The sequence below is a fragment of the Pan paniscus genome, chromosome 20 (assembly GCF_029289425.2).
Source record: "Pan paniscus chromosome 20, NHGRI_mPanPan1-v2.0_pri, whole genome shotgun sequence".
In the NCBI taxonomy this organism is placed as follows: domain Eukaryota; kingdom Metazoa; phylum Chordata; class Mammalia; order Primates; family Hominidae; genus Pan; species Pan paniscus.
The window spans coordinates 42,707,556-42,731,972 of NC_073269.2; the positions used below are offsets into that span (position 1 = coordinate 42,707,556).

Consider the following 24,417-nt stretch of genomic DNA (forward strand, 5'->3'; position numbering starts at 1 on the left):
TGTATAAAAATGTAACCTGTGACAAAACAACATGAAAAGGAGCAGAACTGTATAGGAACAGAGTTTTGGATATAGTATTAAAGCTAAGGAGTGTGCAGCACAGTTTTGACTCAACAGGTCTGGAATTTTGTTTGTTTGAGACAGGGTCTCACTCTTTTGCCCCGGCTGGAGTGCAGTAGTGTCTGGAATATTTAAACCCTGCCTATTCCAAAGAAAGCTGTAGCCCTTGACTAACACCTAGAAGATAAATTCTGGCCCCGGAATAGCCAGCTTTTATTAATTTTAATGTGATCCTTTCACTAGTGGGAAAACAACAACAACAACACTTTTCTGAGTTGTGTGAGTCCATCTAGCAGTCAGTGAACCTGAAAGTGGTCTTAGAGTTCCATGACCAAAGTCTATAAATTCAAACCAGTTATTTGTAAATGTAAAATATTCACTGTAATCTTCAGAACACATGCTAAGAAAACAATCAGCTTATATAAAAGAAATGACAAGGGAATTAAAATGGTACAGTACAATAAGTCAATTAAAAACAAAAGAAAGACAGGCGTAGTGGCTCATACCACTTATCCCAACACTTTTGGGAAGCTGAGACAGGCAGATCGCTTGAGCACAGGAGTTCAAGACCAGCTTGGCCAACATGGTGAAACCCTGTCTCTACCAAAAATACAAAAAATTAGCCAGGCATAGTGGTGCTCACCTGTGGTCCCAGCTGTTGGGGAGGTGGGGGGCAGGGGTGTGTGAGGGCTGGGGCTGGGGTGGGAGGATCACTTGAGCCCAGGCAGTTGAGGCTGCAGTGAGTTGCAATTGCACCACTGAACTCCAGCCTGGGTGATGGAGTGATACCTTGTCTCAAAAAAATTTAAAAAAAAAGGGCCAGGCCTGGTGGCTCATGCCTGTAATCCCAGCACTTTGGGAGGCCAGGACAGGTACATCACCTGAGGTCAGGAGTTTCAGACCAGCCCGGCCAATATGGTAAAATCCCATCTCTACTAAAAATACAAAAATTAGCCTGGTGTGGTGGCAGGCACCTGTAATCTCAGCTACTTGGGAGGCTGAGGCAGGAGAAGCGCTTGAAGGAGGCGGAGGTTGCAGTGAGCCGAGATCGCGCCGCTGCATTCCAGCCTGGGCAACAGAGCGAGACTGTCTCCAAAAAAAAAAAAAAAAAATTCATATGACATTGCAACAGATTCAGAATAGCCAAAACAAAGCTGGAAGACTGATATTTCCCAATTCAGAACTGACTATAAAACCACAATAATCAAGACTGTGGGGCACGGAATATGGATAGATATATTCATCAATGGAATAGAACCGAGTGAAAATTTAAACCAGTGTAGCTAGGGTCAAGTGATTTTTGACAAGGGTGCCAATCTAATGAAATAGAGGAAAGAACAGTCTTTTCAACAAATGGTGCCAGAAAAATTGAATATCCACATGCAAAAGAATGAAATTGCATCACTCCTTAATAACACATAAAAAAAGTAACTGAAAACAGATCAATGACCCAAATATAAGAGCTAAAACTATAAAACTCTTAGAAGGAAATGTAGGGGTAAGTCATCATGAACTTATATTTGGCAATGGATTCTTTTTTTTTTTTTGAGATGGAGTCTCACTCTGTCACCCAGAGTGGGGGGCAGTGGCGCCATCTCAGCTCACTGCAACCTCCACCTCCCAGGTTCAAGTGATTCTCCTGCCTCAGCCTCCTTCCGAGTAGCTGGGATTACAGGTGCCTGCCACCATGCCTGGCTAACTTTTGTATTTTTAGTAGGAGACGGGGTTTCACCATGCTGGCCAGGCTGGTTTCAAACTCCTGACCTCAAGTGATCCACCCATATCTGCCTCCCAAAGTGCTGGGATTACAGTCTGAGCCACTGCATCTGGCCTATATTTGGCAATGGATTCTTAAATGATGACACCAAAAGCATAAGCAGCAAAAGAAAATTTTGATGAATTAGGATGTATCAAAACTAAAAGCTTTTGTGCATCAAAAAATCATTATAGAAGAAACTGATAAGACAGCCTGCACGATGTGAAAAAATATTTGCAAATCATATATCTCATGAGCATTTAACACCCAGAATACATAAAAACTCCTACAACTCAGCCCAACAAAAAGACAAACAGCCCAAGTTAAAAGCTGGCAAAAGACTTCAGTAGACATTTCTTCATAGAAGATGAACAAATGGTCAACAAGTACATGGAAAGATGCTGAAAATCATTAGACAATAGGAAAATAATAACAGAACCATGAGAATAACATCAGCAAGACGGCAGCTGAGGAAGCTTCAATTCCCTATTCTCTATTGAAACACTTAAAAAACAACTAGAGACTAGCTAAAATATCTTTGTAAGGGTCTGGAAATCACTCAAAGACTGTAACTATCAAACAAATGCCCAGTCAGGAGAAAGTCACATTCAAAATGGTAGTGAATTTGTTGATTATGTTACTTGTACCCTTACTCCATCTCTAGTGCAGCCTGGAAGAAGCAGCCCAGTCCCCATTTCCCTCCTTCAGGCCAGAAGGAACAAAGCAGAGCTTATTTGGAACATGCTAATCTGTCTGTGGGCTCCTTGAGGTACTGGTTTCTGTTCTGTCTGATTTTCTTTTTTTTTTTTTTTTTTTTTTTACACAGTCTCGCTTTGTCATCTAGGCTGGAGTGCAGTGGCATGATCTCGGCTCACTGCAACCTCTGCCTCCCAGGTTCAAGCAATTCTCCTGCCTCAGCCTCCTGTGCAGCTGGGATTATAGGTGCACACCACCACGCCTGGCAAATTTTTGTACTTTTAATAGAGACAGGGTTTCACTATGTTGGCCAGGCTGGTCTCGAAGTCCTAACCTCAAGTGATCTGCCTGCCTCGGCCTCCCAAAGTGCTGGGATTACAGGTGTGAGCCACTCTGACTTTTGAGTTTCAACATGTAAAAGGCTGCACAGCTCAGATCTCAGGCAGGTAAAGGCCACAAAGGACAGTGGTGGGCACTGTGGTGCATCAAAGCTATAACACTATTAAAACTAGAAATAAGTGCAGCAGCACTGCAGGATATAAGATCAATATGCAAAACTCAATGATATTTTAATTGCCTGGACACCTGTGGATACATGGAGCAAAGGATTACAGGTGGAAAAATGTAACATCTAGGGCCTAAGAAGCAAGGGTGAGACCCTATGAAATTAAGGTATTTGAAAGCAGCTATGCATATTGGGGAAACTGGTAAAAGCACATACACAGGTATAGGCACAGGCACGCTTCAGACCCAGGAAAAACGTAAGACCTTAGACTTTCACCCTGAGATGATCCCAAGGCCCTAATTAGTGAAGATCTTCTCCAATGGTCTGCAAAAATTAGGAGAAGTAGCTGTTTCTTCAAATGCCCAGTTTTCAACAAAAGACTGCAAGGCATACAAAGACACAGGAAAACAGGATCCAATCAAAGGAGCAAAATAAATTACACTTGAAGAAACAAAAGCATTGGAGTAACTAGAAAAAGGCTTTGTAAAAACTGTCTTAAATATGCTCATAGAGCTAAAGGAAAACAGAGAAAGAACTAAAAAGGAAATCACGAAAATGACATATAAATAAGTGAGATATCAACAAAGAGAAATAATTACTTTTTAAAAAACTGGCTGGGTGTGGTGGCTCATGCCTGTAATCCCAGCACTTAGAGAGGCTGAGGCGGGCAAACAACATGAGGCCAGGATTTCCAGACTAGTCTAGCCAACATGGTAAAACCCTGTCTCTACTAAAAAAAAAAAAAATTTAGCTGAGTGCAGTGGTGCACACTTGTAATCCCAGCTACTCAGGAGGCTGAGGCATGAGAATTGCTTGAGCCTGGGAGGCACAGAGGTTGCAGTGAGTCAAGATCACACAACTGCACTCCAGCCTGGGTGACAGGGCAAGACTCTTGTTGCAAAACAAAAAGAAAAAGAAAAAAACGAAGAATTGGCTCAGAGTGCTCAAACCCTGCACATTCCAAAGAAGAAATTGTCCTTGACCAGCTCCGGGGAGATAATCTCTGAGCAGTTAGAGTATCCTGCCTGATTAACAGAGTCTATGTATATCTGAGGTCTTAGCCATGCCAGATAGCTTTTGTTAACAATGTGGTTTATAGTAAATACCTGTATCCATCTGACTTCTGGGTAGGCTTGACTAAGTAGGTAAGGTCAGTGCACAGAACCTTCATGCCCACATGACTGATCGTCAATAAAAACCCCGGACACGGGCCAGGGCAGTAGCTCACACCTGTAATTCCAACACTTTGGGAGGCAGAGGCAGGTGGATCACTTAAGCCCAGGAGTTCAAGACCAGCTTGGGCAACATGGCAAAACCCCATCTATACAAATAATACAAAAATTAGCCGCGTGTTGTGGTGTGTGCCTGTAGTCCTAGCTACTTGGGAGACTGAGGTGGGAGGATCCCTTGAGGCTGGGAAGTAGAGGCTGCATTGAGCTGTGACCCCACCGCTGCATTTCAGCCTGGGTGAGAGAGCAAGACCCTATCTCAAAAAAAAAAAAAAAAAAAAGAAAAAAGAAAAAAGAAAACCCACAAGAAAACAAAGCAAAACAAAAAACCCTGGAAACCACGGCTTAGGAGAGCTTCCCTGGTTGGCCACGCTTCACGTTTGTATTCGCACATTGTTGCTGGGAGAATTAGGTGCTGCCTGTGCAACTGCACTGGAAGCTTGCACCTGGTTTCTCCCGGTATTTGCCCTATGCAACTTTTCCCTTTGCTGATTTTAATGTGTACCTTTTCATTGTAATGAAGAATAACCATGAGCATAACAGCTTTTCTGAGTTCTGTGAGTCCTTCTAGCAAATCATTGAACCTAAGACAGTCAAATTGCCTTAATAGAACATTTGCAAATCTGGCTTTTAAAAAATTCATTTCAAGTGCCCATCAAAATTAACTTTATATTTTCATTGCTCTTGATTTACAGAAAATGTATGGGGAATACTAAGAATCTTCACAAACCAGCTTTTTTTCTTCCCTTGCAGATAAGGACTTAAAGTGCCAGGCCTTTATTAAATTCTCTAGGTTTATGTCCATATTAATGTATCCAGGCCTCATAAAGACCCTAAAGCACTGATATAATTATTGTCTACATTCTACAACAAGAAACTGTAAAGCAGAAAAATGACTATTAACCCCTTTGAAATGTAGTGTGAACATATAACTGAATTTTAAATTTTTTCACTTTTCCTAAGCTAATTAACACAGGATTACCTTTAATTTTAATTAACTTAAATTTAAATACAAAAGGGATATAAATGTTTTTCTATTAAACACAACTTTATTGTTTTGGTAGGACTATAATTCACCTTAAACACTGAAAATTTAGCATCCAAATTGAGACATGCAATAACAATAAAACATATACCAGATTTTGAAAACTTGGTATAAAGATATGAGTGTAAAGTATTTCAGTGTATTCATATCATTACATGTTGAAATAATATTTTGGATATATTGATTTAAATAAAATACATTACCAAAATTAACTTCAGCTGTTTCTTTTTCTTTTTAAAATGTGTTTAAAGCCGGGCGCAGTGGCTCACGCCTGTAATCCCAGCACTTTGGGAGGATGAGGTGGGTGGATCACCTGAGGTCAGGAGTTCGATACCAGCCCAGCCAACATGATGAAACCCCTTCTCTACTAAAAATTCAAAAATTAGCCGGGCATGGTGGCGGGCGCCTGTAATCCCAGCTACTTGGGAGGCTGAGGCAGGAGACTCACTTGAACCTAGGAGGCAGAGGTTGCAGTGAACTGAGATCGCACCATTGCACTCCAGCCTGGGCAATAACAGTGAAACTCTGTCTCAAAAAAAAAAAAACAAAAGTGTCTAATGGAAATTTTTAAATTACCTAAGTGGCTTTATATTATATTTGCATTAGACTGTGCTGCTTTAGACTCAGACACCACTGTATCAGGCTGCCTCTCACAATCTACACCAATGTCACACTGCCAAATCTCAAAGAAGATTTGGGTGTCACCACTTAAATCCCCTCATGAATGTTCTGGAAAAACTCCCTGCCCTTGTTGACATAGCCTCTCTGCATAAAACTCCTATCATATTCCCACTCCTAAATGTCTCCAAAGCCAACTTTGTCACTTACTGATTAATACCTACCATCTCCTAGCTTGCTTTGTTTGCAAATCAAGTCTGTAAATAAGATCAAAGGTATCTAGTGTGCCATTCTACTTAATCACTCGTCTCCTCCTTAACAAATTACATTCTAAAAAAAAGTTTTAACTTCTCCTCCAGGAGTTGTATTTCTATACCACAAAAATCCTTTGGAAAAAAAGAAGCACATGGGAGAATTGAACGATTTACCTAATGGGTATGTGAATAATCAATGAAAAGGAAATGGGCATTTGGAAAGGCAATGGAGGACAAGGGGACCCATCTCTACAGTCTTGTTGTTAATGGGGAAGGGAAAACCAAGGGACCAGGTAAATGAACAAAAAAAAAAAACTAACCTTGAGTTGGCCATTAGCACCAACGCTGTCTTCCACTTCAGGGGGCCTTCACTTGCAGAACTACATAACCAAGAGGGAGAAAGGACTCATGACATCCTGGACGGGTTAAATAAGAACACACTGTTCACCACCAGAAAAGCCCATCACACACAACAAACACACCCAGATCGAAGAGGGAAACTAGAATACTGTCGACTCCTCCCCACATCCGAGAAAAAGGTACGACCAATGCCTAGCAGTTTCTAGGGAACACAGCTCAGGAAATACTGTAGTTCTTTAATGTATAAATGGCCTCCAAATTCATGCAAGGGGAGTTATCCCAGGAATGAATACTACACCTATGCCCTCCCCTTCACGTCTTCCCAGGAAACTTCATTTATCTATCTTATCTATCTACCTATCTATCTATCTATCTATCTATCTATTATCTATCATTTATCTATCTTCTATATATCATCTATGTAATCTATCTATATGCGTGTGTGTGTGTGTATAAGACCTCACGAAGAGATTCCATCACAGACATCACAGAGTCGGAAAAATGACGCTTTACCCAAAACAAACTCCTACAGGCTCATGGAAAAAAACGAACAAACAAAACAAAACAAAAAAAACAAAAAAACACTTCTACCCCGTTCACACTTATAGTTGGTCACAACAGTGCTGTCACACGATCACGTCACCGTAGACCAGGGTCACACGATAGACCCCGCCCCTACTCACCGTCCTGAGTCCGATCAAACAGCACCCACGGCACACACTAGGGTCTCCGTCTCTCACACACACATACACACCACAATGACGTCGTAAACAATAGCACTAACCACCATCGTCCGCAGCTCCCGCGTACAGAGGCCTCAGGCTCCCGGCTCCACGTGGACCGACCTCGCCCGGCAGCGCGGGGCCACCTCACCGCGAGCTCCTCCCGCAGCCCGGTACGGGTCACCTCGACTCACCAGGCTTAACTCAATAACCACAACACCGGAAAGGGAAGCAAAGGTCGAAGTTCATCCGCGGCCCTGGGGCCTGTGGGAAACGTAGTCCAACAACGAAAGAGCCCTGAAGCTCAAGCGGAGCCCGCTGGCCGCAGGGGCCGCACCACGCCCCAGACCCTGGAGTTTCCGGGTGCGCAGACCCTTGTCGTCAGCAGAGGCTGCCGCTGCGCGTCCCCTAGGCGCGGAAGAGGCGGCTGGTGGTCCCTGATGGCAAGGTGAAGTCGAGGCAGTAATCGGGAACCCAGGTTGGGAGGACAGAATGGGGAACAGGAAGCTGGGGCGAGGGTGGTCTTGGGGGAGGTGGGGGGCCGCGGAATTCTAGGTGGCCCCTGCCTCACCTCTGGAAAGAACCGGAAGCCCGGGCCGGGGAGGGTGAAGGGAGTCGCGGACCCGGCTGCTCAGCGGAGGAAACCCGGACCCCAGGCTGAGGGAGGCCGAAGAAGGAACTGGAGGGCCGGGCTGGGAAGGCCCGAAGCGAGTACAGCCTTTAGGCTGGAGAGGGTCGAGGGGAGAACTCGGAGCCTGAGTCGGGCGAGGTTTTGCTCCACTCTGGCTTCTAAGTGTGGGGGCCTCAGGATGTGACCCGTGGTCGTAAACCTGAGGGTGACTTGGAGTTTTTGTCCGTTTTGCACCATGAGAAAGGCCCCAAATGGAATCTGGCAGGTAGCGGCGGTTCAGTGTGTGTGTGTCTGCCTTAGGGCGTGTTTTACACTGTTGACGAAAAGACTCAAACTCTAAAGTATTTGAAGACTTATTCTGAGCTAAATATGAGTGACCAATGGCCGGTGGCCCAGCCCTCAGGAGATCTTGAGAACCTGTGCCCAGGGTGGTCGGGATATATGTGGTTTTATACCTTTTAGGGAAACATGAGACACCAATCAAATACATGTAAAATGTACATTGATTCCCTCCGGAAAGGCGGGACAGCTGGAAGGTGGCTGGCCTTCCAGGTCATAGGTAGATTCAAAGATTATTTGATTGGCAATGGGTTGAAAGAGTTATTGACGTAAGACTTAGGAATGTCTCCAGGTAGCACGCTTCACAGAGAATAGATTGTAAATGTTTCTTTTCAGACTTGGGGTCTTTTCTATCAGTAATTCCAAAATGGAGGAGGGTATAATGAAGCATGTCCGACCCGCCCACCCCCGCCTTTCCATCATGGCTTTACTAGTTTTTCAGGTTAGGAATGCCCTGGCCAAGAGGAGGGGTCCATTCAAGATGGTCTGGGTGTGCTTAGGATTTTATTTTTGGTTTACAACACCAGCACCACCGGAGTTTGCTGGTGTCCTTTCCAGTCAGTTTCAAAGCGGAGACAGCCATAGTTCTGATTTGTGTCACTGTAACTGTCAGTTCCGGAATTCCATATTTCTCCTTTAGTTTACCCTAATGTCTGTGAGATTTCATGTGTAGTTCATTTTTCTTTTTCTGAACAGCACTCCATTGTGCAAATATACCACAATTTGTGTAGTCATTTTTCTGTTGTTGAACATTTGGCATATTTACAGGTTTTATACATTACGAAGGCACGTTTCCATTTCTCCTGGGCAAATATTTAGAAGAAAAGTTGCTGGGTAATTGGTAAGTTTACATTTAACTTTCCAAGAAGCTGATAAGCCTTTTAGAATGATTAGTTGTGATTTGTGTGTGTGATTGTGTAACTGGAGTAAGTAGTTTCTGAGTTTGCTTTGCTATGTTTGTGTGGAATTATAAGATGGGCTCAACAGGGTTGTCAATGTCATGTAGGGTCCATAGGATTGTGGCTTTCTGGAGTAGGTAAGATCACAGGAAACTGAATGTGTCTGTGCTAATTGTTATTTATCATGGTTTTGTGTGTACATTCCATGATAACTGAAAATGGATCACTATGTAAGTGATGTTAATGACTGAAGAACTCTGTGTGTCTGGTGTATTTCATTTTGCTTGCAGAATTATGACAGTTTCTAATAACTAAAATATCACAAGCATTGGAAACTAGGAGGTAAAATTATAATTTCTAGATGACGGGGTTGCATTACCTGGAAACATCATACAAACTAAATCCAATATGTTGAAATGAGGAGGACTCCATATGTAGCACAGAAGTAAAATACTTTCATCCCTACCACTTTGAATAGTTATATAGATTTGAGGTCCCCTCCCACCCATCCCCCCACCTCCTGCTTGCCCCTGGATGAAGTTGAGGGTGATTTAATGCCCTCCTAAATCACTTTAAGCCAAGTAAAAGTACTTGAAATACTAAAAATCACAAAGTCAGCTTTGTAGTAATTAAAATAGTCATTTTCTAATTAAAATATTTACTGTAAAAATCAAATTTCAAACTTCATTTCAAAGAAAAATTTCTTTCAACTGTCTAGAGCCTACAGTGTAATTACTTTCTTCTCTACTTCCCCAACCTGTATTACTAAATAGTTACTATCTCGCATAATGATTAGGATTTAATAGTAAATGCTTATTAGTTAACTAGGCAGGTTTAACCAAGTTATTATAGAAACTCTAAGAGGTTTCACATGTGTTTTTGTTTTGTTTTGTTTTGTTTGTTTGTTTTGAGATGGAGTCTCACTCTGTCACCCAGGTGGGAGTGCAATGGCGTCATCTCGGCTCCCTGCGACCTCCGCCTCCCGGGTTCAAGCAGTTATCCTGCCTCAACCTCCCAAGTAGTTGGGATTACAGGCACCCGCCACCACACCCGGCTAATTTTTGTATTTTTAGTAGAGACGGGGTTTCACCATGTTGGCCAGGCTGGTCTCCAACTGCTGACCTCTTGATCCACCCACCTCCGCCTCCCAAAGTGCTGGGATTACAGGCGTGAGCCACTGCACCCGGCCTCACGTGGCTTCTTTTGCCTCCCTTCTCTCTGTGTTGTTCACCTTTAAAAAAAAAGAATCCAAAAGAGCAAGGGTCCTTTCCTGCAAATTATAAAAGCTATGGCTGAGAATGTTTCTTCTCTCCTTTCTGAAATATCTTTCCCCCAGGATAACTGAGCATTTGCCTACCATGAAACTTCCATGAGATAGGATTCTCCATTTTCTTTTATTCTAGTCAGATAACGATGTTGCCTTCTCCAAGTTACCCTTCTAATTGTAACTACTGTTCACTTAATAATTGGATATTTCGGCCGGGCGCGGTGGCTCACGCCTGTAATCCCAACACTTTGGGAGGCTGAGGCAGGTGGATCACGAGGTCAGGAGTTCAAGACCAGCCTGGCCAACATAGTGAAACCCCGTCTCTACTAAAAATACAAAAATTATCCAGGCGTGGTGGCCCGCGCCTGTAGTCCCAGCTACTCGGGAGGCTGAGGCAGGAGAATTGCTTGAACCCGGGAAGCGGAGGTTGCAGTGAGCCAAGATCGTGCCATTGTACTCCATTCTGGGCTACAAAGCAAGACTCCGTCTCAAAATAATAACAATAATAATAATAATAATAATAATTGGCTATATCACTCAGCACTCCTTTTCACTCCTATAAACAGAAACATATTCCCTTGAATTAAATAAGCATATATCCCTTTCATAAACCTTTTTTATACAGATAGTGATTTGATGTCTATGTAGTGAGTAGTCAGGAGAGCCCATACAAGGGAAAGCCTCATCATGTCCACATATCTCAGTTTACTAGTGAGTGATTCTACTTTTTCTTTTTTTTTTTTTTTTTTTTTGAGACAGGGTCTTTGTCACCCAGGCTGGGGGGCAGTGACACAATCTTGGCTCACTGCAGCCTCGACCTCTCAGGCTCAAGTGACTCTCCCATTTCAGTCTCCTGAGTAGCTGGGACCACAGGCACCCACTACTATACCTGGCTAATTTTTGTATTTTGTATTTTAGGTGGAGACAAGGTTTTGCCACATTGACTGGGCTGGTCTCGAACTCCTGAGCTCAAGCAACCCGCCCTCCTTGACCTCCCAAAGTGCTAGGATTACAGGTGTGAACCACCGTGCCCGGCCCTACTTTCTATCGAAGTAGAATAGGTAGATCACATTATTATTAACAGTATATGGGAAGAGGGAGGTCCTCCCATGTTACATTGTTCTCCCTTTACCTTCTGGGTCATGTTGCACCACTGTTTCCCTTCTAGTCATATCCCAGGGGGCCTTGTCCCATTTATACAGCTCCATTCTAGTGGTCACCAGAGGAATGGGAGTAATCTGATTGAAAGATAAGACAGAAGATTGTACTCTCTTTTTTTTTTTTTGAGACAGAGTCACCCAGGCTGGAATGCAGTGGCATGGTCATGGCTCACCGCAGTCTCAAACTCCTGGGCCCAAGCAATCCTCCCACTCAGCCTCCTGAGTAGCTGGAACTAGAGGCACATGCAACCACATGCAGCTATTTTTTTTAAAATTTTCTGTAGAGACAGGGTCTCACTGTGTTGCTCAGTTTGTCTCAAACTCCTGGGCTCAAGTGATCCTCCTGCCTTGGCCTCACAAAGTACTAGGATTACAGGCATGAGTTACCACACTCAGCTGAACTCTACTCTTTATGTTCAGGAAAGCACTGGAGAAGAGAGAGGACAAGAGAAACAGGTCCATGGTGACAGGAGCCTAGGAATAGAGCAGGCCTTCAGTCTTGGTGAAAAAATAAATGGTATTCTAAGCCTTCCTTTGGACATTAATTCAGTACTACCCACTCTTTTTCTCTTGTCCATTCCTCCCTTACATTTTTTTTATAAAATGAAGAACTCAATCCCTTATTTTTTTTTTCTATCCTTCAAGTGAGGGGCAAGAACAAAGAGTGTGGGGGAGATTTTTTTTTTTTTTTTTTTTTTTTTTTTGAGACGGAGTCTTACTCTGTCGCCCAGGCTGGAGTGCAGTGGTGCTATCTCGGCTCACTGCAACCTCCGCCTCCCAGGTTCAAGCGATCCTCCTGCCTCAGCCTCCCAAGTAGCTGGGACTACAGGCCCACGCCACCGCATGCAGCTAATTTTTTGTATTTTTAGTAGAGACGAGGTTTCAACATGTTGGACAGGATGGTCTTGATCTCCTTTTTTTTTTTTTTTTTTTGAGACGGAGTCTCACTCTGTTGGCCAGGCTGGAGTGCAGTGGCGTGATCTCGGCTCACTGCAAACTCTGCCTCCCAGGTTCACGCCATTCTCCTGCCTCAGCCTCCCGAGTAGCTGGGACTATAGGTGCCCGCAACGATGCCCGGCTAATTTTTTGTATTTTTAGTAGAGATGGGGTTTCACCGTGTTAGCCAGGATGGTCTCGATCTCCTGACCTTGTGATCCCCCGCCTCAGCCTCCAAAAGTGCTAGGATTATAGGCATGAGCCACTGCACTCCACTGGGGGAGAATTTTTTTTATTTTTTTTTTTTGAGATGAAGTGTTGCTCTGTTGCCCAGGGTGGAGTGCAGTGGTGCGATCTTGGCTCACTGCAACTTCTGCCTCCCGGGTTCAAGCAATTCTGCTGCCTCAGCCTCCCTGGTAGCTGGGATTATGCCACCACACTTGGCTGATTTTTGTGTTTTTAGTACAGATGGTTTTGCCATTTGACCAGGCTGGTCTCGAACTCCTGACTTCAAGTGATCTGCCAGCCTTGGCCTCCCAAAGTGCTGGGATTACAGGCGTGAGCCACTGCACCTGGCCACATGTAGTATTAAGTTGTGTATCTGCGCCTGGAAGCAGTGGCTCATGCCTATAATCCCAGCACTTCGGGAGGCCAAGGCGGGTGGATCACCTGAGGTCAGGAGTTCGAGACCAGCCTGGCCAACATGGTGAAAACCTGTCTCTACTAAAAATTAGCCAGGCATGGTCGTGGGCGCCTGTAATCCCAGCTACTCGGGAGGCTGAGGCAGAGAATTGCTTGAACCCGGGAGGTGGAGGTTGTAGTGAGCCGAGATTGCGCCGTTGCACTCCAGCCTGGGAGACAGAGTGAGACTCCGTCTAAAAAAAAAAAATACTACATGTGTGAATTAGAAATTCTAAGCTGAGAAAGCTACTTAAAATTGGTCAAGAAAAAGATACACATTAAGTATAAGAAAGTTGGCATGGCTATAGTAGTATCAGATAATAGGCCTCAAAACAATGTATATGGCAGGAGATAGGTAACAGTCATAAAAGAGCAGGTCGTTAGGAATTTGCATATACATTTGTCACTACAGGGATACATTCTGAGAAATGTGTTATTAGGTGATTGCATCATGCAAGCATCATAGAGCACACTAACACAAACAGCAATGGGGTAGCCTACTACATACCTAAGTTATATGGTATAGCCTATTGCTGCTAGGCTACAAACCTGTATAGCATATTATATAGCATATAGCATACCTGTATTGAATGCTGTAGGCATTTATAACACAGTGGTATTTGTGTATCTAAACATAGCAAAGGTACAGTAAAAATACTGTATAAAATATTAAAAAATGGCACACCGGTATAAGATACTTGCCATGAATGGAGCTTGCGGGACTGAATTTCTGGGTGCATCAGTGAGTGAGTTGTGAGAGAATGCTAAGGACTAGGACATTACTATATACTGCTGTAGACTTTACAAGCAGTACACTTAGGCTTCACTAAATTTATTTTTTTAAGTTTTCTTCAATAATAAATTAACCTTAGCTTCCTGTAATATTTTTACATTATAAACTTACTATTTTTTATCTTTCTGAATTGTAGTAACTCTTCACTTAAAACGCAAACACATTATATAGCAACACAAAAATATTTCTGTCCTTATTCTATAGGCTTTTTTCTATTTAAAAATTTTTTTGTTTTAAAAATGTTTGTTACTTTTTAAACTTTCTTGTTAAAAACAAACACACTTTAGCCTGGGCCTACACAGGGTCTAGAGTATCAATATGTCTTTTACCTCCATATCTTGTCCAACTGGAATGCCGTCTTCAGGATTAAAAATATGCATGGAGCTGTCATCGCCTATGAAAACAATGCCTTCTTCTGGATACCTCCTGAAGGACTTGCCTGAGGCTGTTTTACAGTTACTTTTTTTTTTTTTAATAAGTAGAAGGAGTACAGTCTAAAATAATAATACAAATAGTACAATAAATTACATAAACTAGTAATGTAATCACTTATTATTATCACCTATTACGTACTATACATAATTGCATGTGCTATACTTTTATACAATTGGAAGCACAGTAGGTTTATTTACACCAGCGTCACCACAAACACCTGAGTGATATGTTGCATGACAACGTCCACAAGTGATAGGAATTTTTCAGCTCCATTGTAATCTTATGGGACCACCATTGTATATGTGTCCATCATTGAGTAAAATGTTATTACATGACACATGACTGTATGTGTTCATCAGGAATATGTATGCTAGTATGAACCTATAATGAGAGTGTTAAATTTTATGAAGCAAAAACTAACAGAACAAAAGAAATAGATCCACAAGCATAATTGGAAATCCACAATTATATCTCAGTAATTGATAGCACTTGTAGGCAAGAAATTCAGTAGTATATGTAATCAGCTCTTCATATATGCAGATTCAACCAATAGCAATGCACAAATATTCAGAAAAAACACAATGACAGTAAAAAAATACAAATTTTAAAATACAGTATAAAATTATTTACATAGCATTTACATTGTATTAGGTATTATAAAAAATCTAGAGATGGTTTAAAGTATACAGAAGGTTGTGCATAGGTTATATGCAACTACTACACCATTTTATATAACAAACTTGGGCATCTATAGGTTTTGGTATCCACAAGGTGTCCTGGAACCAGTCCCCTGTGGATAGCAAGGGACAACTGTATAGAAGATATGAACCACACCAGTCAACATGACCTAATTGTTGTTTACAGAACACCATACCCACAATTGAAAAATTACATTCTTTTCATGTACCTGAATAGTCCCCACGATAGACTATAGGCTGGACCATAAGTCACAATAAACTTCAAAAGATTGCCACGTTACAGGGAATGAGCATTAGAAACCAGTAATAAGAAACCTATACAGTCCTTCAATACATGGAAATTAAATAACACACTTCTAAATCTACAGATCATTGAATAAATAAGGGGAAAATGTTTTGAAATATGAAAAAGTGACAACACAGCATATCAAAATTGGAAGGATACAGCTAAAGCAGAGTTGAGAGGAATGTTAAGTACTTAAATAAAAAAAGGAGAAATTAATAGCAGCATTATTCACAATAACCAAGAAATACGTACAACCCAGATGTTCATCAGTGGATGAATGGATAAACAAAATGTGGTAATATGATTTGGATATTTGTTCCCTCAAAATCTCACACGGACATGTGACCCCCAATGTTGGAGGTGGCGCCTAGTGGGAGGTGTTGGATTATGGGGTGGATCTCATGAATGGCTTGGTGTCCTCCACGTGGATATGAGTTCACCCTATAGCTAGTTGTTTAAAAGAGCCTGGCACCTCCTCCCTCTCCCTTTTGTTCCCTCTTGCCATGTGATATGCTAGCTCTCCCTTTGCCTTCTGCCATAATGGTAAGCTTCCTGAGGCCTCACCAGAAGCAGATGCTGGCACTATGCTTCTTGTACAGCCTATAGAACCATAAGCTAAATAAACCATTTTTCTTTATAAATTACCCAGCCTCAGGTGTTCCTTTATAGCAACACAAAACAGACTAATACATGTGGCATATACATACAATGTAATATTATTCAGCCTTGGAAGGAAATTTTGACATATGCTACAATGTGGCTGAACCTTGAGGATATTCTAACAAGCCAATCACAAAAAGATAACTACTTATGATTCCACTCATATGAAGTATCTAGAGTAGTCCACCTCATAAAATCAGAAAGTATTACTGGTCTCCCACTTTTAGGCTATTAACGCTTGTAGTGAGAGTTTGTAGGTTTCTTGTCGTGGTTGCCAGGGGCTGGGGGCAGGGGGAAAAGGGTAGTTATTATTTGATGGATATAGTTTCACATTTACAGGATGAAAAAGTTGTGGATGTTGGTTGTACAAAAATGGGAATATACTTAATGCTGCTGAGCTGTATGCTCAAATAGTTAAGATGGTAAATTTTATGTTACATGTATACTTTGCCACAATTTTTAAAAATGAGGAAAGGCTTAAACAAGAATAATAAACATGCTATATGCTAAACCAAAAGTCAAAAAAAAGAAATAAAGATGGGCATAAATCGGCCGGGCGCGGTGGCTCACGCCTGTAATCCCAGCACTGTGGGAGGCTGAGACGGGCGGATCACGAGGTCAGGAGATTGAGACCATCCTGACTAACACGGTGAAACCCCATCTCTACTAAAAATGCAAAAAATTAGCCGGGAGTTGTGGCAGGCGCCGCCTGTAGTCCCAGCTACTCGGGAGGCTGAGGCAGGAGAATGGCCTAAATCCGGGAGGAGGAGCTTGCAGTGAGCCAAGATCGCGCCACTGCACTCCAGGCTGGGTGACAGAGCGAGACTCCATCTTTAAAAAAAAAAAAAAAAAAAAAAAAAGATGAGCATAAATCAATTAAGTAGAAATAGAAAGCAGACCATTAAGAAAATGAACAAAACAAAAAGTTTATTTGAAGGTATTTTAAAAATTGATAAATCCCTAGTAAGCATAATTAGTAAAAGAGCAAACACAAATTACCCATGTCAGGAATAAAAATGAAGATGCCACTACGGATCCTATGGACAGTAAAATGATAAGGCAATATTATGAACAATTTTATGCCAATAAATTTGACATTTTAGATGAAATTCATCCATTCCTTTAAAAGCACAGCTTCTCAAAACTCTTGACTCAAAATGAAATAGAAAAACAGAAAGTGTGTATCTAATTTTTTGTTTGTTTGGAGACGGTCTTGCTTTGTCACCCAGACTGGAGGCTAGTGGCATGATCATGACTCACTACAGCCTCAACCTACCAGTATCAAGTGATTCTTCTGTCTCAGCCTCCCAAGTAGCTGGGACTACAGGTGGGCACCACTATGGCCAGCTAATTAAAAAAAAAATTTAGAGACAGGGTCTCACTTTGTTGTGCAGGCTGGTCTTGAACTCCTGGGCTCAAGAAATCCTCCCACCTTGGCCTCCCAAAGTGCTGAGATTTCAGGCATGTGCCATGACACCTGGCCTAAAATTTTAAGTTTTAATAAATAAAAATCCATACATACAGAACCAGGTTCAGCTCCACTGAAACCCCTGCAACTCAGCCAAAAGTAAATGTAACATGGTTTTGAATGCTGTCTTAATCCAGGGCACATGAAAAACCCTTAAAAACAAAAACAAAAACAAAGCATACCTCTGCCCCACCGAGATGAGCTCAAAAACAAACATTACAAACAACGAGGAAATAACCATCACAGGAGGGTCAGCAGAGTAAATAAATAATAAAGTTGGCACCTACAAGAACTGTATATAATATGACAATATGAAAGAATATGAAATGTTTTAAATGGAAAAAAACTCATAATGAAAGCATAATACTTAAAAAGAATCAGTAGATTTAAAAAATAACCAGAGAAAATTTCTAGAAATAAAAAAGATCTTAAGTATAGAGAACATAACAAGCACAGCTCAAAATTAATGAACTTAAAGATATATCTGAAGAGATTACCTATAATGCAGCACAGAGATAAAAAGCGAAATACAGATGAGAAACTGAGACATGGAAGAAAATAAAAGCACCCAAGACACATCTAATAAATGTCATAAAAGGAGAAAAAGGAGGAGAAGCATCAGAAGAAAAAGTGGTTTACAACTTTTCATAATTAAACTCAATTTTAAGATGAGGAATCAAAATGAGTGTCAAGTAGGATAATGAAAGCGGATCTAACACCTAGACACATCACAGTGATAATGCAAAACAGAAATCCTGAAAAGAAGGAAGGGAGGGAAGGAAAGAAAAGAAAAACAGAAAAGACATGCTACCTAAAAGGAAAGATGATTGGGCACAAGATGTCAGAAGACAGGAGAATAATACCTTCAAACTGATAGGGGAAAAGTAGCAATTAAGAGTGGGGCAAAATAAAGACATTTTCAGACAAAGATAAGGTTTTTTTCATAGACTCACTGGAAGAATTTCTAAAGGATGTGAATCAGCAAAAAGAAAAACCCAGAAAGACAGAATGAGATAAAATGTTAAATGATGAGCAAGGAAATTGGTAAATATGTTGGGGATTCTGTTTACTAAGTAATGATGATTACTTTTTACGGAATTTCAAAACAAATTAGATCAAAAGCACCAGACAAAAATAGAAAGAGGCCGGATGCAGTAGTTCACACCTGTAATCCCAGCACTTTGGGAGGCCAAGATGGGCAGATCACTTGAGGTCAGAAGTTGGAGACCAGCCTGGCCAACATGCTGAAACCCCATTTTCACTAGAAATACAAAAATCTGCTGGGTGTGGTGGCGCTCACCTGTAATCCCAACTACTCAGGAGGCTAAGGCAAGATAATCGCTTGAACCCAGGAGGTGGTGGTTGCAGTGAACCGAGATTGCCCCACTGCACCACTCCACCCTGGGTAACAGACGGAGACTGTCTCAAAAAAAAAAAAAAGAAAGAAAGAAAGAATGTACCTACAGCATTCTAAGGTCTTTTTTATTGCTCAAGAAGGAGATACCAATTAGTCATTAAGTCAAAGATGCAAGCTTAAGAGTAACTTCCGATAGTAAAGCAATACAATATCTTATTTTTAATCCAGTGCAGGGGAAAGTAGAATAAAGAGCACTTAATTGATCTCATAGAAGTCAATAAAACATAAAAGAAGCAGCAAGTATAAGCCTGATTAAAAAGAAAGTGGGGAAAGAGATGGGTCATTGAGCTAAGGGGAGGCCTGGTGACAGCTCTTGGAAGATGAAGTCTGACCAGAATAGCACATAAGTCAATCAGGTTGCTGTGGCCAAAGTGCATGGTCCTTGCCTCTCTGAGTTTGTGGTGGGGAGAAACAACAAACCCAACACTAAACATGGAGGAAAGAATTAAAGACTCAGGCCTATCAGTTTCCACTCCCTGCCCTCCCGTTACTCCCAGTTTAAAGGCTTACAGGGGCTCATGGATGAGTGGGAAGTTTTTGTGAAGTTTGATAGAGAAATGAGCTGCCTCTTGACCAGCAGAGAGCCCCAGGGTCATCCTCATGTGGAGTAACAGGGCTGCAGGGCAGTCAGTGTTCCAGAGCCCTGTGCTCACAGATCTAGCTACAATCCCCACCTGCACTGTTTTTAGTTGTGTATATCCCTTAATGTTACTGAACCTCATTCTCTTCTGATGTAAAATGAAGACAGGCATTTCTGCTCAACCCATTTCATCTGTAAATGGAATAAGTCTTTATGAAATGAGACAAAGTATATTCAGTGTCTGCAGTGCAGTCAATAAATTAGTGTCTTTCTACCTGTTTCTCACAAAACTGAAATAAAAGCTGGAAAACTGCTTTGTAAACCATAAGGCACTCTGCATACAAAAGAGATTACTATGAATTTTTCCTAAGTGATTAACTCATGACTCCTTTCCATACTCCTCAGCAGTGGCAACATTGGGAGGCTGGATTTTGGTGGGATGGAAGATAATGAGGAGACTCTGGTTTCTGGCCAGCTCCAGGACTGGATGTGATGGTTAACGATACTTAACGCCACCACACAGCTCATTCCCTAGCTGGCTCAGTAACTATGGATCTCTAAGCAATGTCTTAACATTTACGCTTACATCTGCTAAGCTAAGTATGTACTGTTCCTTGATTTACATGCCACATTGATTATTTAAGGGGTTCCAACTGTGGATCATGAGGCAGAAGAGGTGACAATGAAAGGTCAGGCAAAGACAGGAGTGTCCAGTGTGGAACATGAAATCCCATCCTGACATAAAACATTATATGCTGTTTATTACATTTTAACTTCAGAAATTATCGACTCCATTTTCCATTTCCTTGCAATATGTATTGAGCTTTTCAGTCCTGTTTTGTCATCATGCAAACAAGTAAAATTCTTCAGGATGCAGACCCACCTAATAGTACTAAAAAGGAATCTTTAAAAAATATGGAGATGTCTTCTCCCTATGGAGCTACAGGGGAAAAGACACCACTCTGTGTCATAAAATCTATTTAAATGGTTGCCGGGCGCGGTGGCTCACCCCTGTAATCCCAGCACTTTGGTAGGCCGAGGCAGGTGGATCATGAGGTCAGGAGTTCAAGACCAGCCTGACCAATATGATGAAACCCCGTCTCTACTAAAAACACAAAAATTAGCCGGGCGTGGTGGTGTGCATCTCTAATCCCAGCTACTCAGGAGGCTGAGGTGGGAGAATTGCTTGGAGCCGGGAGATGGAGGCTGCAGTGAGCTGAGATCATGCCATTGCACTCCAGCCTGGGCAACAGAGTGAAAGCGAGACTCCGTCTCAAAAAAAAAAAAAAAAAGCTATTTAAAAGAACCTGATATGATAAAGTATTGAATTGAGAACACTCAGTGAATATCAGCATTACTCTCCTGTTCAGTAGAGAGATAACTCTGATCATCCTCCTCAGCTATTTTCCTGTCTATAATTTGCTTATTTGTATTATTTGTGCAAAGAAGTCTTTAAGACCTCATATTTCAATAGGAATCCTAAATCCTGTTGTTTATGTCATAATTCGCTGCCCTGATAATGCTTAAACTCATCTCTGTTTTTCTAAAAGACATAAATATGTATAAGGTTTCTATATTAAGAAAAAAGACGAGTATGCTGTTTCTGTTTACTTCTATCAGCATAAAGGTATAATAAAATCCCATGAGTGGCTGGGTGTGGTGGCTCACGCCGGTAATCCCAACACTTTGGGAGGCTGAGGCAGGTGGATCACTTAAGGTCAGGAGTTGGAGACCAGCCTGGCCAACATGGTGAAACCCCTTCTACTAAAAATACAAAAATTAGCCAGGCGTGGTGGCGAGCACCTGTAATCCCAGCTACTCAGGAGGCTGAGGCAGGAGAATCGCTTGAACCCATGAGGCGGAGGTTGCAGTGAGCCAAGATCATGCCACTGTACTCGAGCCTGGGTGTCAGAGCAAGACTCCGTCTCAGGAAAAAAAAAAAAAAAATCCCATTAGGGAAATGCACAACAAAACAATAATGAGATACTATGAATACACCTACTACGATGGCTATAATTTATTTTAAAGTGTTGGGAAGGATGTTGAGAAATAAAAACTCTTTTACCCTGCTAGTGGGAATGTAAAATGGTCCAGTTGCTGTGAAAATCAATCTGGCAGTTCCTGAAATGGTTAAACATAATGTTAGCATATAATCTCCAGTTCTGCTCCTCAGATCTACCTGACAGAAATGAAAACATTTCCACACTAAAACAGGCACATAAATCTTCACAGCAGCATTATTCACAGTAGCCAAAAAATGGAAACAATCTAAACATCCGTCAGCTGATGAATGGGTAAGCAAGATGTCATATCCTTACCACACCTTAGAATATTATTCAGTCATAAAAAGAAAGTAATAATGATACACGTTACATGGACGAACCTTCAAAACATTATGGTAAGTTAAGCTAGTCATGAAGGATTTACATACTGCATGACTCCATTTATATGAAATGTCCAGAACAGGAAAATCTCTCAAGAAAAAGCACATTAACGGTTGCCTAGGGCTGGAGGGCATGGGGGTTTGGAAGTGACAGCTAGGGGGAGCCGGATTTCTTTGGGAGATACATACGATCTAAAATTGTGGTGATGCTTGAGCCCAGGAGTTTGAGACCAGACTCGCCAACATGGTGAAACCCTTTCTTTACTAAAAATACAAAAATTAGCTGTGTGTGGTGGCATGTGCCTGTAATCCCAGCTATTTGGGAGGCTGAGGCAGGAGACTCACTTGAACCCAGGAGGAGGAAGTTGCAGTGAGCCGAGATCATGCCACTGCAGTCCAGCCTGGGTGAAAGAGCAAGACTCTCTCAAAATAAAATAAAATTGTGGTGATGAATGTATAACTGTGAATATACAAAAATCCATTGAATTGTACACTTTAAATGGGTGAATTGTATATGAATTATGGCTCAATAAAGTGGTTTTAATGTGTCTCATGCCTTAAGGGATTACTAGTTTAGTATATGGCCTCCAGTAGTGGTTTAATGAAATTCCGTGGGAGATCTCTTGAGCTTTATTCAGAGCGTTGTTTTACCCTCCTAGTGTCCACTCCCTGCTGTCTTTGCATAGGAGAACCACAGTCCTGTATTCAGAGGTAAAAGTGGATAAGTATCTCATGATTTGAGGATAGGTGTGATGGAAAGAGAGTTGTCATTCACTTGGTCTGCCCTGTTCCCTAAGTGTATGTTTGCACCCCACACCTCTGTCATCCTTGTTCTGAAATGAGTGCTATTCCACCTCAGGAACATACTGATGACCCCCAGCACTGTGAAAATCAGAACAGTGAATGGCAAGATTCAAAGGGGCCATGACAAATATTAGGGAAATGGAAAAGTAGAATGAGATCCATCCATTGTGGATCAAACCTAACAGACAATGGCAGCAAGAAGTGGGGAGAGAAGAGAAACTTTCTCTGAAGTCTTGCCTATTCTGTGCCTCCAACAATATGCCCCTTCCCCATACCTTGCCCAACGAATCTCTTCAATTGTATCCTTTGTAATATCCTTTATAATAAACCAGCAAACATAAGTGTTTCCCTGAGTTCTGTGAGCACTTCAGCAAATTAATTGAACCCAAAGAGGGGGTTGTGAGAACCCCATCTTTTTTTTTTTTTTTTTTTTTTTTTAAGACAGGATCACGCTCTGTCGCCCAGGCTGGAGTGCAATGGCACAGATCACTGCTCACTGTAACCTTGAATTCCTGGGCTCAAGTGAGCCTTTCACCTCAGCCTCCCAAGTAGCTAGGACTACACAGGCTTGTACCTCCAGGCACAGCTAATTTTACTTTTTATTTTCTTGAGACAGGTCTCACTCTGTTGCCCAGGCTGGTCTTGAACTCTTGGCCTCAAGTGATCCTCCAGCCATGAGCCACTGTAAATGTCTGGGAATGCCAACTTGAAGCCCAGCTGGTCAGAAGTTCTAGAGGCCCAGACTTGCAACTGGTGTCTGAAGGGATGGCAGTCTTGGGGACTAAGCCCTCAACCTGAGGGATCTGATGCTATTTCCAGGCAGATAGTGTCAGAATTAAATTGGAGGATACGCAGTTAGAACTGATTGCTTGCTTGCTGGTAGGGGGAAATCCCCACATATCTGGGGGTCATTGAAGTCTTTGGTGTTGACTCTTACTGTGTTTGTTGTTTTCATGTGAGAGCAGAGGAAAAGCAAGGAAATGTTTTCCTCTGGTCAGTTTTCCAGACCAGTCTTTACAGAAACACACACAGAGCTTCAAACAACACTACACTTACACAGCCCTAAAAGTTAGTAAGTACCTCTTTCAGTTCTGCACTCCAAGCACTTCAATGATTTCAGCCTTACTGTAGTCCTGGTGTTGATTTTTAACATCCACCTCTCAGCAACTGGCAAAAAAAAAAAAAAAAAAAAAAAAAGACAAAAAATATCAGTGAAGATATATGGATTATCAACCAATTTGATAAAATTAATATTTTGCACAATAATGCACCTAACAACTGTAAAATACATGTCCTTTTCAAGTGCACATGTTATATTCAAGACAGACCACATACTAGGCCATAAAAAAAGCATCCGTGAATTTCAAAGGATCAAAATCGTACACAATGTGTTCTTCGGTCAAATGAAATTAGGAATCACTGACAATGAAGTACCTAGAAAACCCACAAATGTTTGGAAATTAAACACACTTCTATATAATCCATAGGTTAAAGAAGAAATCAAAGGGAAAATGAAAATAGTTTGAACTAACTGATAATGAAAATGCACCATATAAAAATTTGTGGGGCCAGGCATGGTGGCTCATATGTATAATCCCAGCACTTTGGGAGGCCAAGGCGGGTGAATCGCTTGAGCTCAGGAGTTTCAGACCAGCCTAGGCAACAGGGTGAAACGTCGTATCTACAAAATACAAAAATTAACAGGATGTGGTGGTGTGCAATTGCATGGCTGTGG

The 24,417-nt window shown here is 41.7% G+C and overlaps 1 protein-coding gene and 1 long non-coding RNA gene across 9 annotated transcripts in view; one reads left to right on the top strand and one right to left on the bottom strand.

Annotated features, from left to right (window-relative positions):
* ZNF529 (zinc finger protein 529) overlaps positions 1-24,417 on the bottom strand; it is a 61,112-nt gene that overhangs the window by 21,225 nt on the left and 15,470 nt on the right. For 2 of the 5 annotated variants that reach the window (XM_063600192.1, XM_063600188.1), the window contains exons 2-4: positions 11,514-23,849; positions 7,308-7,509; positions 6,484-6,543 (exon numbers count right to left, since the gene is read on the bottom strand). In XM_063600192.1, coding sequence (XP_063456262.1) covers positions 6,484-6,497 — 14 coding nt within the window. In that variant the 5' untranslated portion in view covers positions 6,498-6,543; positions 7,308-7,509; positions 11,514-23,849. The remainder of the gene's footprint in view (positions 1-6,483; positions 6,544-7,307; positions 7,510-11,513; positions 23,850-24,417) is intronic. The other 3 variants (XM_063600189.1, XM_063600190.1, XM_063600191.1) reach the window with 3 other exon arrangements.
* Positions 7,557-12,073, top strand: LOC103784466 (uncharacterized). Of its 4 annotated transcripts, none has more exons than XR_008622011.2 (3): positions 7,557-7,693; positions 8,984-9,056; positions 10,027-12,073. It is a non-coding gene; the product is annotated as an uncharacterized LOC103784466 (long non-coding RNA). The 4 variants fall into 4 exon arrangements; XR_004668024.2 differs by having other exon boundaries at positions 11,300-12,073; XR_004668025.3 differs by having other exon boundaries at positions 8,984-12,073.